Consider the following 20,563-nt stretch of genomic DNA (forward strand, 5'->3'; position numbering starts at 1 on the left):
TATACAAATTAGCTTCCTAAATATGGAAGTGGATTTCTCCTAATTGAGATATCTTTCAGAATTGAGTATTCTTCTATTTACAAAAATATAGACCTAATTTACAGCCTTAACTTTACAGAATATTATTATCAATCTTCTTGATGTATCCTGCCTTGATTTTGATAGGATCCCCGATAGAAATCCAAACAACAATCAAATATCAATAGCTATCAGACTTTCCAGCCAAGAACAAAAGCAACCCAGGGCGTTTGAGAGGCCCTTAACTCTCCCTAAGACTCAATACAAGAACAAAACTACCCCTCTCCCAACTTCTTCCCCCTCTATATATTCTTCCCTCCCTCCTCCTCAACAGAAATCTGTTACGCGCTTGCTGGGTTGTGTAACAACCCAGCAATTTCACTTCACTACCCCTACACACATGGCTGGCTGTTATGCCAGCCATCCAATTTACACCCTTGCCCCTTGTCTTTGATAAGTCAAGTGCCCCCCCCCCCCCCCAACTTTCACCTTGTCCTCAAGGTGGAAAAATGGAAACTGCTGCGGGATCAAATGGTAAGGTTCCCAAGTAGCTTCCAATGGAGGTAGCCCTCTTCCATTGTAAGAGCACTTCGAACCCCCGTAAGTTCTTTCCGGACCCTGGTCGAACTCCCAGCACCTTGACTTTGTCAGCTGTTTCAAGGCTTGCCAATTCTCAACCTCATCATGAAGTTCACCCAAATTTCCATAATTATTCAAGATCTTTGGGTCAATACCATTGGGCACCAAGTTCTTCACATTGAAGCTTGCAAGCAATTTCTCGATACAGGAAAACAATATCTGGAAGTAGCCCTTGCCTTGGTTATCATTACATGTTGCAACCAAAGGAAGCTTTGCAATTTCTTGTCCAAAAAGCCTGAAGATTCCGGCTGATACAATGGATGAGTGCACCATTAATACTGCACAATACATTCCTCCAAAGTCTTGGCCCCTTGAGCTCCTTTTATAAACCATAGCTAGAATTAAGTCACTTCCAGTTCCTGAATCGACAATAGGGTCAAAGCATTCATGGAAGATGGCAACTGCTTTTAAGAGTAACATTCTAGTTTCCCGAGAAGCAATTTTGCCATTGAGTACCCTCCATCTCACATCAAAGTCAGAAACCATATGTGGAACTTTGTCCTCATGCTTCTTCTTTATGACATCCAACAGAGAATCTTGGATCTTCTCTTCTCCACAAGTTAGTAAATTTTGTAAAGCAGAATAGGTCATCTGACAACCCATGCAACAAAACCAATTTCCCTTTGGCAATTTCTTTAGATCGGCCATCTTATGTTCCTTCAAGCAACCGACATGATATTCTTTCTCACACTGATCACAAACTATAATAGTCTGTGGGGCAAATCCAGATTTGCTAAAATTAGAACCTCTGCACAAAACACATGCAATGACCTCAACATCTTTAGGATTTTTGACAATTCTAATACAACGTTTGGTTATTTCTTCAATAGGATCAATTCCTGAAACCCTTCCAGCTGCTACAGCATTAGCATTACGCTCCACAAACTTATCTCTTTGGAACATATTCTAGCAATACGGACAGTACCATATACAATGAGGAATGCTTGATAGTGATGCACATTCATTGGGCTCCACAACAAAATGCAAATTGAGCCCTTGACTTCTAGAAACAGGCTGCCCTTCCACCATCATGACCTGCTTGGACGAGGCACCCACCCCCTCATGATGGTGAGAATACATGGGGGGCCCTCCATTATCAACCAACCCCATGTAAAATTTCTGAGAAACCTAGCTAAGAGTCGCACCATCTTCCCAGACAACATGGATCGTTGATAGCGCCCCCTTCCTCGGCGAGATGCTCTCCTTGGTTGTCACCGATTCGGCCGTCCGCGGCCTTTTAAATGGATCGATCGTCAGCTGCCCTTCTGCCTCGCCGTGGAACTCCCCAACACCATCGTCATCGGCAGCCACTCTGCCTTGCGACACCATCATCTGCTCAACCGCCAATCCCCCTTCAATATGCACCTCGTCCCCCGCGCCTTCCAGCATGGACCCCAAGCGATTCCTCAGCAACCCTTCAACTCTTCCCAACTTCTCACTCTTCATCTCCGTTGCTTGCACTGGACCCATGAAAGAGCAGCACCCTCCAAACACAGTGTTGTTGTGCCCATCTTCTCCTCGACAGCCAGCCCATTCACCACAACTCCCAACTCTTCACCCGTCGCCTTAAGCTCCGCCCAACTCCTCACCCGTCACCTTCGCTGCTCCCACTGGAACCACGATAGAGCCGCTCCTTAAACACATAAGGCCGATGTCTCCAGCTTCTCCGCATTGGACAACTGGTTCACAATGAAGGAGCGCTCAGTCCTAAAGACCCAACCATCTGGATCATCTCCCTCGAAGATGGGTATTTCCAGGCGTCTCCCAAGGTACTCCTGCCTTCCGACACCATCGACCCAGTCGCCCCCTTCGCCATTTCTCGCTCTAGCCATAGTTCTGAAAGGCGCGAGGCGCAGCGAGGCGCAAAGGGTCCTGGAGCCTGAGGAGCGAGGCGCACGAGGCGAGGCGCGCCTTTGCGAAGCGAGGCGCACCTTTTAGAAAAAAAACTAAAAATCTTGTAAAATCATAAAAAACTATCAAATTATCAATAATAACACATGCATATCATTAATGTTTCATTATCTTCAAATTCTAAACTAACAACATCAAAGTTAATTCATTCATCATACAATTTCTAAACTAGAAACATCATCAAAGTTCAAACTTAAAGTCTCAAACTCAAACAAGTACCAACCATCGTGCAAAGTTCTAAACAAACATATAAACACTACAAGTCCACAATCAATAAAGAGGTTTTAATCATCATCATCATCATACCCTTCACCAAATTGAAAATCATCATCTTACGGTGCCATATTTTGCTCATCCCTGATTCCCTGTTATTTTTCTTCTTTTGCATGTACTCTCCAATCTCTTGTTTTATTGATGGAGGACATTTTGGAATAGCTTTAGTATTCTCCACAATCAATAAACACTACAAGTCCACAATCAAGAAAATGCTTTCATTTTGAAAAATGCTATTTTTCTAGGTCTGGAAGATTAGCGCATTTTTTCTAAGTCTGGAAGATTAGGGCATTATAAGGAGACATATAAGAAAATGTTTTCATTTTGAAAAACTAACTCCCGGTATTTTGATAGTTAATATTCATTGTTGTTAAAATGATTTTTAATGAATTTTTCAAGAAATAGTAGGTATGTATTTTGGGGGTGGTAAAATCGCTAAATCCTGAATTTGTACTAAAATCAAAATTCTATTTTCTTATTGTTATGGATTTTGATTTTTTAGATATTTTTATTGAATCCAAATGGGGGGTACTTTCTTATTTACATTTATGTATTAAAGTAAATGGAAGGTAAAATATAAATAAAAGAAAATGTGGACATTTACTTAAACTAAAGAAATGTAAATAAGTAGTGATGTATACATGCTGAAACTGAGAAGAGGGGATGCTGGAGAGGAAAGAAAAAAGTGATGCAGGTAGGATGCAGGCGCAATTTTCATGAGGCGCGCCTCAGCGCCTCAGCGCCTCACCCTGCAAGGCGCGCGCCTTGCAGAAACCGCCTCGCCTCAGCCCAGGCGAGGCGCCAAACTGGCGCCTTAAGGCGCCTTGCGCCTAGGCGCGCGCCTAGGCGCGCCTTTAATAACTATGGCTCTAGCTACCGACGTTTCCTCCCTTGTTAAGGGTGAACCCGCAGGTGGGTCTTCCTCATCTCACTTCCCCTTCCTCTCTCTCTCTTGCTCCTCCCGTCTCTCCTCGTTCTTCCTCTTACTCTTACTCGCTCGCTCCTATTCTTCCCATCTCGTTCGCATCCTCGCGAACTGCTCTAGCAAGTTCGCTAGGTATCTCTCCATCATTTGAAACACACTCCTCATGGCATCATCTCCCAGTTGAATGCCTTCCACCCTCATCTCCAAATCACCGACTAGATCAGTCAAGTTCACCATTAGGATCGAAATGCTCTAATACCAAATTGATAGGATCCCCGATAGAAATCCAAACAACAATCAAATATCAATAGCTATCAGACTTTCCAGCCAAGAACAAAAGCAACCCAGAGCGTTCGAGAGGCCCTTAACTCTCCCTAAGACTCAATACAAGAACAAAACTCCCCCTCTCCCAACTTCTTCCCCCTCTATATTTTCTTCCCTCCCTCCTCCTCAACAGAAATCTATTACGCGCTTGCTGGGTTGTTACACAACCCAGCGATTTCCCTTCACTACCCCTACGCACATGGCTGGCTGTTATGCCAGCCATCCAATTTACACCCTTGCCCCTTGTCTTTGATAAGTCAAGTGCCTATCAGATTTATGACAAATCTTCTTGATTTTTCTGCCTTGATTCACAACACTCCTCTCAAACTGATGAATAGACATTGTCCATTCCCAACTTGACTACAATCTTGTGGAAAACAAAACTAGGGAGTCCGTTGGTTAGAACTTCAGCTAGATGGAATTCACATGGTATATAGGGAATACAAATAAGTCGGTTGTCCAGTTTCTCTTTAATAAAATGTCGGTCAACCTCAATATGTTTTGTTCGATCATATTGTACAGCATTGTGTGCAATGTTGATAGCAAACTTATTATCACAATAGAGTCTCATAGGGCGGCCCCACTTGAATCTCAAGTCTTCAACAATAATTTTCAACCATAGCAACTCACATATAATACCCTGTGCTATTGCCCGAAATTCTTATTCTGCACTTGACCTAACCACAACAGTCTGGTTTTTACTCCTGCAAGTAACTAGATTTCCTCCCAAAAAAGTGCAATATCTTGTGGTAGACCTCCTATCAACCATTGAGCTTGCATAATCTGCATCGGTATAGGCATCTAGGATAAGTTTAGCCCCCTTTTTGAACAAAATTCCCTTTCCTAGGGTACCTTTGAGGTAGTGCATAATTCTATAGACTGCTTGCAGGTGAAGCTCCTTGGGTTTGTGCATAAACTGAGTTACTATGCTCACTGCATAGGCTATGTTCGGCCTTGTATGAGATAGATAAATCAACTAGCCAACTAGTCTTTGATAGGCTTCTTTGTCGGTATCCTTGTCTCCCTCTGCTTCACCCAGTTTGTGACTAGGATCAATCGGGATGCTGGCTGGTTTGCAAGCCATTTTCCCTATATCCCTCAAAATGTCAAGAGCATATTTGTGTTAAGATATAAATCTCCCATGCCTGGATCATGACACTTCAATACCTACGAAATATTTTAAATTCCCTAGTTCCTTGATTTCAAATCCCATAGCCAAACATCACCTCAAGTTTTGTCTCTCTTTCTCATCATTCCATGTTACTATAATATCATCCACATAGACAATAAGGGCTATAATTGAACCAAAACCTGAACCTGAGTGTTTTATGAACAAGGTGTGGTCCCCTTGGCTTGGTTTATATCCCATGGTTTGCATCACCTTGGAAAATCTCCTGAACCAAGCTCTAGGTGATTGTTCAGGCCATATAATGTCCTCTTGAGTTTGCAGACTTTAGTTCCAAGTTTGTTTTCACTGAATCCTTGAGGTATATCCATGTAGATCTCTTCCTAAAAGTCTCCGTGTAAGAAAGCATTCTTCACATCGAATTACTATAAAGGCCAGTCAAAATTAGTTGATAGGAATAAAAGAATTCTTACCGTGTTCATTTTGACTACCGAAGCAAAAGTTTTCTGGTAGTCAATTCCATATGTTTGGGTGTATCCCTTAGCTACCAATCGAGCTTTGTACATTTCAAGTGACCCATATGCTTTATATTTGACCGTTGCAGCCCACCGATTTCTTTCCTTTTGGCAAATCCACAATTTCCCAAGTATTGATCTTCTCCATGTCTCATTGCTCAAAAAATCAATGGGACCTAATGCTTCTACTAGTCTAGATCTGCCCTCTATGGAAGAAGATCCTGAAGGAGTGATCGAGCCCCAAGCCATTATGGGCAGGAGGATAATTTACCAGGGCACAGCACCCATCACCCAAGTATTGGTGGTGGACACACCTACACCCTGATCATACTATTTGCGAATACTTGCTAGAATTGTTGAAGCAGTTCCCACAGGCGACCAACCTACTTTAAATTCTTGAGGACAAGAATTTTTTCATCGGGTGGGGAATTGCTACAACCCAAGGATAAACTAGACATTTTGGAAGAAATCTTGTAACTGATTGTAACAAACAGGAAGTTAAGTGGTGTTAGGCGGTTGTAGACACTGGTTGAATGGTTGGAAATAGTTACAACTACTTCAGCTGACTGTTAACTATCAAACTGAAAGGAGTAGCCTTTAAGAAGGCTGTTGTAGAGAATCGGGATCAGTTTTTGGCAATAATAGAATTCCCCTCACTCTCTTTTCTCTCTCAAATATCTCCCTCTAATTTCTTTCCCTCCTGTTCTTCTCTCTCCCATTCTATCTATTCCTTCCTCAACTTCTATTCTTTCTTCTTGAATTCTACCTAAATTCCGAGACTGCCCAACCCTCAACTTGAGGGTGTGACACTCCCTTGCACTACTGGAACAGGTAATACATTATCATTTGTTTAAGAATTTTTCTACACATGAACACCCAAACAGCTGTCAATTCTTCTTTTTTTTTTCTTTTCTTTTTTTTTTTTTTTGGGGGGGGGGGGGGGGGGGGGGGATCATGTGTGGATTCAAACTTTAGTGATTAGAAAAACAAAAATGAATAAACTAAACTCGATCAGGAAAAAATATTCAGGCATCACATTCCATTAAATTGAAGGCCATGGTTTTATTTCAACCACAAGCCAACATTTTCTTCCTGCAGGGATTCCAAAAACACAAATTATAGAAAATCAAAAACCAAACAGACCTATCATTACAATTACTCTATCAATAAATAGGAAGAAATGATAATCTTAAACATCTGAAACTAGAAATAACTAGAATCCTATTTTGAGTTCTGTTGTGTAACTGCAGCTTGCAAAAGACTAAACTAAATTGGCAAAAACAGTAGTTTCTACCATTTCAACGGCTAGAATTCAGGAGGTGAAAAGACTTTGTTAAAGCACAAACACATTTTAACAAAAAATAGCATCAAACTGGTAGAGCAAAATTGATCTAGAAAGCAGAATAGATAGATAACACTCAAATGCATCTACTTCAGACTTGAATTACCATATTTCAAAAACATTACGTTAAGAGAAAAGGGACTAAGAAAATAACACAAGATAACACCTTCTGCAGGACATTCAAATATGCAACAAGTGCTTTGGCATCCCCTTCCTGGAATTCTGGTAAGATTGCCCCAGCACTCTGGAGGGATTGCTTGAACTTCTCTTCATAGATTGATAAACAATCAAACAGAGTACTCCACCCAATAGAGCGAAACGTTTTACCCTTGAGTAACTCAAAAACCTTTGAAGCCCCCTCTTGACTAGAAGCCTGAAAAGAGATGATCAAAACACCAGGGTATTTATTGATGAAACCAGGTTTCAATGCCAAGAAGGTAACTGCCAGATGCTTCACATACCAGGGTACTCAACAATTTCAAAAAGGCCACTAGTGTTTGAAAGTTAGTGTGGTCCTCGCCAGCAAAGTTTACAAATGTCCACAAAACATCATTGCCAGACAACAGCTCCGGTTCCTTCTAAGGAAGCATAACAAACGACAACTCTTGAAAGATATGAAACAAAAGAAAACATAAAATATGCAGAGAACATGATGAGGGAATGAAAGTTCATATCCCAAAAATAAATAAACAAGCCACATTTAAACATAGAATTCCAAAATTTAAGTGGAATCAAAATACAAAGCTAAATCCAAAAAATTTTAAAGTGTACAAAGAACACATAGAGAAGTGCATGGCGACAGAGACATGCAAAATAGGTGAAAAGAGAACAACAGTTACAAACTTCCATTACCAAAGTCCATCAAGGAAAATAAGAATTAAAAAAAACACCAAAAAATGCATAGAAAATAACACTAAATCAATATGCACGATACCATCCAGCAATAAATTTAAATATTACCAAACAAAACAAAGATATTATTGCATTGAAGCATATCACAACACTACAAATATAAAAACAAGGTGGCAGTTACCAGAGTCAGGTCATATCAAGGAAACTCAAAAATAGCGTGAAATTGCCAAGTTCATGAAACATGAATATGACAGAGTTAAGAGTAACCTACTAACCTGATAAATTTCACTCACAAACTCTAAAAGAGAAACAAAAGTTTGAGGAGCTTCCTTAGTGACTTGTTCAGAATCCATGCCAGACTCATTTATATAATTATGTGATCCAGCCAGACGGTATGGGCTAAGTGCAGTCATGGCCTTTTCTTTTGTTTCTTTAACCTGTCACAAGGTGTTAAAGCAACCATGAAATGAAAGGCATGCATACAGACATAAATTTCAAAAACAAACAAACAAAAGATAAAAAATAAAACAAGAAACAAAAATAAGCTTCAATTAGTTAAGGCATACAAAAGGCTTAAACATGGGGTTTAGCCAACCATTTTATCAAAAAGATCATACCAAACAACAGCAGCTCAGACAATAATACAAATAAAATATTCTAGTCCTCTATACATCATTCACAACTTATAAGCATAAGCATGTAATTCCTTCACAAGGATATCTTGTTCCTCCAATACACCAAATTATGTAAAAGGAAACAACATCTTGTGCATGGGCACAGATAGGGACTGATTACTTATTTTCTATTCCTATGAATTGTATCTAGACCCCTCAAAATCATAGAAATTTCCAAGATTGGAGATCAACTCAATATTTTGGTTTTAAATATATTAAAAATATGTTTATGAAATAATTTTATCGCAAATTTATCAATCAAAATTTAATATATAACAAGGAAATTATATATATATAATACCAAATTCTTATAATAATGCTCAAAACAGAAAAAAGATAATTATTAAGTTACCTACGGTCATTAAGTTAATCACATTTGTATAATATCAAAACATATCAGATTGTATGTATTATTGGTAATTTTTATCTTACATAGATGTAATAATAAGAACACATATAAAAAATAAAATAGATATTTATTAATATTTATATTTATATTTATATTTATATTTATATTTATATTTATATTTATATTTATATGGGTCGCATACAGGTTAGAGGCATTGTCCTCTGTACCCGCATGGGTTTTTCTTTTTTTCACTCCAAACCCATCCAGTCGAATAATGTGTCAAGAAGGCCATCCCCACACCCAAACAGACCCTATTTGTCATATACCTGTTGGATTGGGTAAAAATTGCCATCCCTAGACAGAAGCAGCAATGGGTGTAGGAGGAGATATAAATGTTACTTAAATCCCAAAAGAACAGAAAGACAAATTTGTTACTAGAATCATGCAAAGCCTTGACAAAAAGGAATAAATACACATAAATACTCAATTATGTCAAGATCAAGTGTGGTAGACCGGATAATTTGTTAAGAGAGCATCCTCCTATACTGGGTTTTCTTGACCTTCTATGGCAGTCAATTACTTACACACTCGTCGTAATTTTAAGAGCTCAAGAAATGAAAGAATTTAAATTGACCTTGTCTCTAGCAAGCGGATGAGAGAGAAAACATGTAATGAGCTTGTGTAGATATGCATTGTACATGTAAATCATATCCTCATCATCGCTCTGTCAGAAGAAAAAGAAGACAAACCAAAGTTAAAATAACAGAACATATGAGAACCAAAAGAACATTCCCATATATACAAAAGAATTATCTAACTGAAGATTAAAACTAAATTATCCTAGTAATTGTTATCCATTCAATCAATAGCAGATCTTCCAAACCGTCAACTCTACATAGTAGCTTGACAGGAGCAGCAGTGAAGTTGCTGATCAGTCAACAGAAAAATGAATGAAAATGTAGACAGAACCGATTATAGAGGATTAAAGCATTCAATTGCTACATTTGTTCCCATACAGAAAACATCTAGTTACTAACAGTAAATACCTATGGAAAAGAAGGGGGGAGAAAGAATGATGTTAGAACCTTCAAAGATCAGAAATGAATATCCCACAAGTAACTCCATGGACAATATACCAAGAGGAGAAAAGAGATTATTTAACCCTTATAAACAGAAATTTTATTATGTAATTATAAAATACATAATTTTCACGTTCATGGACATATTTGGTAACGAAACAAACCACATTATAAGAAAATATATGTTTCACATTCACAGACATATTTGGTATTGAAACAGATCATATTACAAGAAAATACTTTTCCCACCAACCATAAACAGAAAATATCATTGAAAAAAAAAGGCAAACTAAGGACCTTCTATGTCAGTTGGATTAATGAAGTTTTCTACACATGGTTTTTTTGGGTGTACAATGGGTGATATCAGGCTCAATTTGGATTTCCTGCATGCTTGGAGACAGAACTGTCCACATGTCGACTAATGTACAATTTGGGGATAGCTTCCTGTTATTGTCATTGGGTATATATGGCATGAAAGAAATAAGAAAATTTTGAAGGATATAGAATTCCAGTTTTTGTTTAAAAGATTCATATATTTTTGACTTTTGGTTCATATCCTCTTTCCTTGTGAACCTTTTGGTTCCCTATCTTCTTTCCTGCTGGGTTTGCTCCACTTCAAGTGTTTTTGGCATTTTATATATATTGTTATTTGTCAAAAACACAAAATGGATAGTTCCCAACCTGAATACAACTAAAATTCATAAAAGAACTCCAAATATTCATAATACCTTCTAGAGACCCATGATGTTGTAACTAAAATATCTAGCACCTATAGACCTATACCCTCAATAAAACACGCTTGTCAATAAGGACCTTTTTCAACCACTGATTCCTCTCTCACAAACACCCATAACCACTTCCCAAATTGTTTTATTAACGGTTCTCAACCTCCACATTCCCATTCACCCCCTTATCCCTAACCCATCAAATTACACTCGAACTCATCACCAATCCTACGCCAAAAAGAAATTGTGTAACTTCTCAGACCAATTTGCTACAGCAACAACAATGGTGAATAAATAAATGAGACAGGTAGGTACTAGAAACACAGCTGCAAATAAGAGTCACCCCCACCAACCACCACCCAACAAATATTGAAGTTTCCAAGAAGCAAGAATTAGAATAAATGAATGCCACTTCTGGGTTTCCCTGATTGAAGTCATTCAAGCAGGAAATTGAGCAAGCTGACTTTTATCAACTACTTGGTAGTAACTGCCACTGCACAAAGGGAAAGGGAGAAATGAAGAAGAAACTAACACATGTATCCTTGAGCAGAGAATTTAATCAAAATCAAACCTGGTAGGCCGCAGTTAGAACAATCTTATCCAGAAAAAACTGGAAAACATTCTTTGAGAATATAATTTCCAAGCATGTGAAAATATTACGCAGGTCACTAGATGAAGAACTTGACAAAGTCTCCCCTGCATCAATCCCATCTTGTACTAACATCAAATGGACAGCCCAAGCAAGTCTTACACAATCAACAAAGCCATCAACAATTGGATCATTTGCAGAAGTTATCACCTAAACAACATAATCATGAATTCCAAAAAATAAATAAATTTCTTTCAGTAATTAAAAGAAAGAAGCAACCATCATTTAGCTTACAGTTTCCTGAAATTCATGCCTAAAAGAAGCATCACGAGATAGGACAGACACTTTCTCTGGTGTTGCATTCAGAGCATCGGAAATTAAAGTGATAACCAGAGAAAAGAGAAGGCTGTAAGCAATCTGTGCAAAAAGTAAAACAGAAACAAAACAAAAATTATAAGGCATCATGGGACAATAAAGGAAAACACCATAAAACAGATGGAACCTGAATATGCGTCAGAAACAAATTGCTCTGTCATTAATAACAAACAAACAAAAAATCTGGCAAGTATTGCAAAAATTTCCAAACCCAATGAAAATGTTTACAATTTATATTCTTCTCAGGCAATCATGCTATTGTATCATTAGTTGCACTATATAGCATAATAGGAATCTATGACAAGGTCCATGTTTAACTGATAAGATGGATCCAGCTAGACAGGAATAGCATAAGAGAATCCACAAGTGGCAAGGAAAAGTCTCAATGAGCTGATTGAGGATTGTCAAATGGTTTATGCATCCCATTATATCTTGTACCTATAGACTATATTATATTGTGGATTACAATAGAGCTAAACTTCAGGTGACACAATAAACCATCAAACGGGTGTAAGTAAGTTTTCTTTCCTTTTTTTTTTTACCCAGGTCTGTGTGTGTGTGTGTGTGTTTTCTTTTTTTTTTTTTTTTTTTTTTTTTTTTGGGGGGGGGGGGGCGCAGTTCAGTAATTCTAAACCTAATTTGAAGCAAGATCCATTTTCAATGAGTATTTTGAGCATAAAATTTTTCTACAAATCAAAATTTTATATTTTTATATCTTTGACATTTAACATTTTCCTTTGTGGGGATAGATGACAGCTTAAAAAGAGTTTGACATTTCATTTTAGTATATAACATAATACTTCAAGGGGGGGGGGGGGGGGGGGGGAAGAAACAGAAAATGAAATTACAGAAAAACCTATAGAGGACACAGGTCTTCAATAGTGCAAGTTAGTGTAATATACAAGATGGAACCTATCTAGTACCTATATGGGGAACTATTGTAATAAGTATAAATGTGGGTAAGATAAGTGTAATTGGTGAGAAGTGTAAAATTTGAATGAGGGAAGTGGTAACCGCTATTGGCACCAACTTCCCATCGGACCGAGTATATAAGCTCATCCCAAATTCATTGTGAAGCATCGAATATCATTTGAATTGATTCTAGTTCAATTTCTCTCTTTGATTCTCTCTCCCTCTCATTTCATTCTCAATTCCTCTCCCTCAATTCTCCAATTCACCTTCCCTCCACCTCAATTCTCGCCTAATTCTCTCTACAAAGAGGAGTTCCCTACTGAGTCAAGGGGATTTGACAATTGGTATCAGAGCTTCGTTCCTAGCCCAAGAATTTTGACGAATTCAAGCAATGGCGGACAACACTCGCATGAAGCAAATGGAATTGCAACTCCAACGGGTGATGGCCACAGTGATGGATGTGCAGACTCGAGTTGGATCCATGGAGGATGCGATCAAAATGGTGGTTGATAAAAAGTTAGAGGATTCAGATTGGTTGCGCGGGGATATGAGCAACAAGATCTAAGAGGAGATAAGGGAATAAAGCAATATGATCAGATGAAGCAATTTATGCTCATGTTCTTGAGCCAAGCACGGGTGAGGATGTCTCCGAATTTTCCCCGCGAAAAAGATCAGATCCGATATTGCCAGGAGTCAACACAAGCCAAAGGATGGTTGGCTCATCAGAGGTGGAGGGCAATCAAGCAGCCATGGGAAACAATGGAGTGGAAAGGAGACCGGAGATCTAGGTGAATTCAAATCACCACAATTTCCCTATCTCGAAATTGGAGTTGCCAGTGTTCGATGAGACAAAGCCACGCTGGTGGATTCGACAGTGTGAGAAATTGTTCAGATACATCAGGTGGCTAATGATTAGAAGATCAATTAGGCAGTGGTCGACTTGAATGGCGTGGGGGATGTGTAATACCATGGGTGGTCAAGGGTGAGAGAAGAGTGTAGTTGGGATGAGTTTGTAAAGGGATTATGTGAAAGGTTCAAGTAGAAGAGAACCATGGATGTATTTGAGGAATTCAACAAAATAAAACAGAGTGGATCGGTGCAAGAGTACCAGCTCAGGTTCAAGGAGCTGAAATCCTTGATACTCAGCAGAAATCCGTACATGATCAAAGATTACTTCGTGTCAAGTTTTATCAACAACCTAAGTGAGGAACTTAGATTCGCGGTGAAGATGACAAGGACAAGGACAGTGCAAGAAGCAATGGAGAGTTCTCTGCTTCAGGAGTTGAATGTGGAAATCCTGATGAAGAAGCAGAGGAATCAGGGCAACGGAAATGGCCAGGGCCTATCAACACCCGTGGAGAGGATGCAAGGAAGAGAGACATATAGAGCTAGGGCAATGCCAAAGCTGCCAGCATTACCACCCCTTGCTAATGTAGGGCAACAAAGGGGGAGAGTGACAAAGCAAAAGAGGCCTACTGGGCTATGTTACAGGCATGGGGATAAGTACTTTTCCGAACACCAATGCATGAGGAAATTGCTCCTATTGGAAAGGGGAGAGATAAAGGATGCCGCAGGAGAAGAGGCCATGGTGGTAGGGGATGATTGGGAAGAAGAAGACAATGGCACTATATCCCTTCATGCCATAAAAGGAGTGGCTAGTAGCAAGATTATCAAGGTTGAAGGGAAGGTGCAAGAGGGGGCCCTCATGGTATTAAATGACAGTGGGAGTACCCACAACTTCATTGACCAATGGATAGCAAGGAAGATGAATTGTGAGTTGTCTAGGACCCCCCTATCAATAACAGTGGCTAATGGGAGTAGGGTATTGAGTAAATCAGCCTGCTTGGGATTTTGTTGGACAATGCAAGGGGAAACGTTTGAAGCTGACCTGAGACTGCTGAAATTGGGAGGATGTCAAATAGTTTTGGGGGTTGATTGGATGAGAGAAGTAAGGTCTATCAACTTTGACGATGGAGGTTACATTGGAGAAGAAAGGCAAGAGAATCACCCTACAGGGGAATGTGGAAATAGGGACATGCAAGTTGATTAGGGGAAAGAGGTTGCACAAGCTACTCAAGTGCAAGCTCTCTCAAGTGGCTCAATTATTCTCGATTGAGGCTAGTGAGAAGACTGAGGAGCAGGGGGAATAGGAAGGATAGTGCTCGATGGCCACCAGCCACCCAACCACACCCCCATGGCAAGTACATGAGTTGACTTCCCTTGATGCATTACTTATTGAGTTTAGGGATTTATTTGCAGAACCTAGAGACCTACCCCCTAAAAGGCCATTTAACCACTCTATTCCCTTGCAACCCAATGTTGCACCAGTTAACATAAGATCCTATGGGTATCCCCCAAAGCTTAAAACTGAAATCGAGAAATTGGTAAAAGAAATGCTGGACAATTCTATAATCCATCCCAACGGGGGCCCATTTGCCTCTCCTGTCCTTTTAGTTAAGAAAAATGATGGAATCTAGCATTTTTGTATTGACTACCGCCAGCTAAACCATATCACCATTAAGGATAAATTCCCTATTCCTATTATTGAAGACCTATTAAATGAATTAAGCCATGCATCTGTATTCTCCAAACTTAACCTGAGATCTGGCTATCATCAAATCCGGATGAACCCAACTGATATACCTAAAACTGCTTTCAGAACTCACCATGGGTATTATGAGTTTACAGTAATGTCCTTTGGATTAACTAATGAACCAACAACCTTTCAAGCCCTAATGAACCACATCTTTGAGCTATACCTTCAAAAATTTGTGCTAGTGTTCTTTGATGATATATTGATCTACAACCCTACTTTTTCTCAGCGCCTAGAACACCTTAGGACTGCATTTCAAGTCCTTAGATTCAATCGGTTATGCATCAAAAGGTCCAAATGTGCCTTTGCTCAGAAACAAGTGGAGTACTTGGGGCATGTGATTTCTTGTTCTTGAGTTAGCACTAACCCCAAGAAAAATTCAACTATGGTAACTTGGCCTAGACCAAGGAATATCAAGTGGGGTTCTTGGGGCTGACGGGCTATTATAGGCGTTTTGTGAAAAATTATGGAATGATAAGAAAGCCACTGACATAATTATTAAAGAAGGATAACTTTAGGTGGAGTGAAGAGGTAGAGGTTGCATTTGGGCAATTGAAGCAAGCCACATGCGAGGTGCTCGTGTTGGGAATCCCTGATTTTGGTAAGTCATTCACCTTGGAGACCGATGCTCGTGGAACAAGAGTAGGGGTTGTTTTATCATAAGATGGCCGACCCTTGGCTTTCATGAGCCAAGCCTTAGCCCCAAGGCATCAAGGGCTTAACACATATGACAGAGAGTCATTGCATGTGCTTATGGCAATGGACAAGTGGAGGCACTATTTGGAGGGGGGACAATTTATAATCAGGACAGATCATGAGAGTCTCAAGTTCCTCTCACAACAAAAGTTGCATACTAATTTACAAAAGAAGGGTATGGCTAAGTTGATGGGAATGAAAAGGGAAAGAAAATGTGGTTGCAAATACCTTATCAAGATGCTATGAAGAGGGAGATTGTGCAACTATCACAGTTTTGGTACCAAGAGGTGGCAGGAAGCTATGACAAAGGGATTTGGGCAAGGGAGCTACTGGAGCAGCTCAACCTTGATGGCAATAGCAGACAAGGGTACACCATATGCAATGGTCTAATGAGATACCGGGAGCGATTGGTGATAGGGGATTGTGAGGCACTGAAGAGAAGAATTCTCCAAACCATGCATGATTCTCCTTTGGGGGACACTGGGGTATTCAAAACACCTACCAGAAGGTAAAGTAGGCATTTTATTGGCCAACCCTAAAAAAGTCGGTGATGGAGTTTATATTGCAATGTGACACATGCAAGAGGTGCAAGCACGAGTCAGTGGCAAGACCAAGCCTCCTGCAACCTTTAGGGGTCCCAGATCAAGCTTGGGGTAGCATAACTATGGATTTTGTAGAGAGATTGCCTCGGTCAGAGGGGAAGAATTGTGTCCTAGTAGTGGTGGATTGATTGACTAAGTACAACCACTTCCTCAATCTGTCCCACCCATTTACGACACAAGAAGTGGCCAATGTATTCTTGGACAATATGGTGAAATTACATGGGGTGCCCCAATCCATCATTTCAGACAGGGACAAAGTGTTCACTAGCTTGTTCTAGAAAGATCTATTGAAATCCTTAGGCTCCAAGCTCCACATGTCCACCGCCTACCATTCGAAGACTGATGGCAATCGGAAAGGGTTAACCAATGCCTTGAGACCTATCTGAGGTGCTTTTGTTTTATGCAGCCTAAGGGGTTACACAAATAGTTGTCTCTGGTACAATGATGGTATAATTCCAGCCACCACCAATCCATTGAGATGACACCATTCGAGGCTTTGTATGGATACAAGCCTAGCCTACTGCCATCTATCAAAGAACCAACCTCTGTGGCAGCTGTGAATGCCTATCTGCAGCACAGGCAAGACATTCTATAGACCTTGAAAACAAAATTGGCCAAGGCCCAAAACAAGATGAAATAGTTGGCAAATAAAAAGAGAAGTCAGAGGAAATTTGAGATAGGAGAAGAGGTATACCTCAAGCTCAGTCACCCCCATCTGAGGTCCCTTTCGAGGCAGCCTATCACTAAACTAAGTCCTAGGTTCTACGGCCCTTATGCCATCACTGTGAAGGTAGGACCAATAGCCTACAAGCTACAATTACCCGAGCGAACACAAATTCACCCCGTGTTTCAAAAAGGCAACCAAGAACCAGGCAACCAGTCAATCCCTTCAATTCCCACTCAAAGAGGAAAAGCCAGCAGCCACACTAGTAGCCATCCTGAACAAGAAGGTGATTTTCCAACAAGGAGCCCCACTCACCTATGTGCTAGTGTAGTGGTCCTTGTTGCACCCTGACAACAACACTTTGGAATATCTACCGGATTTCCTCCAACAGTTCCCAAGCGCAGCCAGCTTACTTAGCATTCTTGAGGACAAGAATTAGCTTGTTGGCGGGGGGGGGGGGGGTGTTATTGTGTACCTATATGGGGAACTATTGTAATAAGTGCAGGTAGGATAAGTGTAATTGGTGAGAAGTGTAAAATTTGAATGCAGGAAGTGGTAACCGTTCTTGGCGCCAACTTCCCGCCAAACCGAGTATATAAGCTCGTCCCAAATACATTGCGAAGCATCGAATATCATTTGTATTGATTCTCATTCAATTTCCCTCTTTGATTCTCTCTCCCTCTCATTTCATTCTCAATTCTTCTCCCTCAATTCTCTAATTCACCTTCCCTCCATCTCAATTCCCACCTAATTCTCTCTACAAAGAGGAGAGAACCCTGTCGAATCCAGGGGATTTGACAAAACCCGGCTAAGGAGCCTGATCCATCATTAAGGAACAACCTTCCCTTCCCCCTGCCCTTCTCTTTTTAATTATGTACTCATGAACATGCTTAAACCAATTGTAGACAAACAGACCATTCAATTGGTTCCCTGCACTTTTAATGTTTTAAAAATGACAAAGTCAACCCTTGATAGCTATACAATTGCACTCTTTTGCACCACTTTTACTTCAAAATGGTTGCAAAGACTCATCCTTCTCATGCTAGGTGGTCATGTTGAAGTGGTGCCACTTATCTGGATTCGTCTACCAGACAATTCATGTATTTGGTAAATATCAAATATAAAAAATAACATCAATTGAATGCGTCCAGATGCTTTCAAGTTTGAGACTTGTCCTCTCTACTTTGCTGTACAAGAACATAATTGTAGCAGGTGGAACCTATAACATAGAAAAACCAAGATGAACACGGCATTGAAAGTTAAGAGTGCCTTTAGGATAGCATAGAATCATACCTAAGAACCACTACAGGTAATATAGGTACAAGTACAACAAATACATTAAAAAGCACAGTAAATAATTTAGACAGTTCCAGCAGGAGGTAAGACCTGATACTTTAGGGAGTCATTGCAATTATTAACTTCAGCAGCAGCATCTTTCAAAGCAGAAAGCACATCCTTTACATCTTTTGGACCTGCAAGGAGTAAAAGTTAGTCCCATATAGAAATGTATCTCGTTAGGAAAATCAAAAAGATTGCAAATCACTTATACATTTTTTTATTTAATGAAGCATAAACATAGCAAACATTCCATGTCTTCTGTGTCACAGAGAGGAAGAGATTGAGGAAGTTGGCAGTTTACCAATGCAGCGAAACATGCCCCCCCCCCCCCCCCCCCCGGGCCGAGGAGCTTTCAAAGATAATGTTAAATACAGCTTGGTGTGAGTACATAATAGGTCAGTCAAAATGGATCAATCAACATCGTATAAGAAGTGGAACAAAAAATATATAAGAACAAACAAGAAAAAGACGTTGAAAAAGCTGGATGTGCCCAAGAACAGAGAATATTGTGTACCAATGTTAGGATATAACAAATGAAAATTCATGAATATAGCAGCACCCTACAGATGATATCATTTTTTTGTTTAATTGACAGATGATACCATCTTGTGGAAAACAATATGATTGCAAGCACTGGAAGTAGATGGCTCTAGATACAACAAATGATTACCAACCATAAGGAGTTTCAGTTCAGTCTGCTATCAATGGAGTTGATTACAATAACAATATAAATAATGGTAGCAACTGTCATCGTTATGCACTACAGAACACATTAATCAGAATATGGTTCCCAAGTAATTCAAACAAGAACGTACCAATGCTTAAATCCAAAAGGGCAAATAAACAAGTACAATTAAAAAATAAAAACTTGGGATCATGTCAATTAAGAATGCACAAATCATAAATTGCCAAAAATTGCAAAGGGGATACTGATGCAGTAAGAAATTACAGAAACATTTGAGATTTTTTTTTTTCATATGAAAAAGTTGAATCTGCCAGAACAAAAAACGACACAGAAGAAGTTTACATAAACCCTACAGCTAATCTTCAAGAAGCAGACAACTGAAACAATATCAACTGCACAGATGGGTCTACTCATCACTTACTTGGCCGCACAACCAGAAAGGAAAGAACAAGGCACTGGCCAAGGATCAATCTTTCCCTACAGACCACAGCCCGGCGCTCCACAAGAGCACATCTTGAATCAAGAACAAAGCGCTCAGAATGAGGCCCACCCAAACCAGATGGTTCTTCTCGATTGAGTTCCTAAAGTTAACAAATGTCAAACTATACATAAAAAACAAAAAATAAATAAATAAACAATGTCACAAAACACACATCATGAGGTAATTCTTAAAATTTCTAGGAACACAAAACAAATTATGACCCTTGAATGGCACCTCAGCACTCAAGTGAACCACCAACTACACCCTTCAATACAAGAATTATATATTAATTAGAAACCAAATCTGCAACCGGAGAAAATGCAGATACAAACACTGCCAAAGATATAGAAAAAATATATTTTTAAATATATTTGTGTTAGCCATGTTTATAAATTACAACAGTAATATCCATGAACCACAAAATACTACTGAAAATAAAATATCAACATCAATATGGAAGATCCTATTTAATTCATAAGTACAAACATCACTCAACATGCAAACTAATATTTGTTCCATCAATCCTGTCAATACCCCACAAAAATAAGAAATATTCAAATTCAACAATAAAAATCAACCATCAAAAATAAATACAGTCATAAGTCAAAAGATATTATAAATTCAATATATCATTACAATCTCAGAAATATCAAACAACATCCAATGCTTATAAAAAACATTTAAAAAATAGGCAGACTAGGGAAAAAAACAGTTCAAATTTTCAACTTTTGAAGAAATCCAATTTCAACTAAGTCATCACTAATTGAAAGTTTGAAATGGTCATCTTTTTAATAATCACTGGATGTTGATTGATAAGTTTCAAATATATTCAATTTGGTAGAGTCATCAACATTTGACTCACATGCCATGTCTCAC

At 39.3% G+C, this 20,563-nt stretch overlaps 1 protein-coding gene across 2 annotated transcripts in view; it reads right to left on the reverse strand.

Moving 5' to 3' along the window:
- Nucleotides 1–20,563, reverse strand: part of LOC127805854 (nuclear pore complex protein NUP205) — an 85,188-nt gene that overhangs the window by 60,593 nt on the left and 4,032 nt on the right. Inside the window, exons 6-13 of one of the 2 annotated variants that reach the window (XM_052342663.1) lie at nt 19,628–19,787; nt 18,570–18,655; nt 11,636–11,758; nt 11,324–11,551; nt 9,583–9,672; nt 8,201–8,362; nt 7,535–7,648; nt 7,240–7,446 (exon numbers count right to left, since the gene is read on the reverse strand). In XM_052342663.1, coding sequence (XP_052198623.1) covers nt 7,240–7,446; nt 7,535–7,648; nt 8,201–8,362; nt 9,583–9,672; nt 11,324–11,551; nt 11,636–11,758; nt 18,570–18,655; nt 19,628–19,787 — 1,170 coding nt within the window. Of the gene's footprint in view, nt 1–7,239; nt 7,447–7,534; nt 7,652–8,200; nt 8,363–9,582; nt 9,673–11,323; nt 11,552–11,635; nt 11,759–18,569; nt 18,656–19,627; nt 19,788–20,563 lie in introns of both variants that reach the window. The other variant, XM_052342662.1, reaches the window with a different exon arrangement.

This window comes from Diospyros lotus, chromosome 7, assembly GCF_014633365.1.
Source record: "Diospyros lotus cultivar Yz01 chromosome 7, ASM1463336v1, whole genome shotgun sequence".
NCBI classification, from domain to species: Eukaryota; Viridiplantae; Streptophyta; class Magnoliopsida; order Ericales; family Ebenaceae; genus Diospyros; species Diospyros lotus.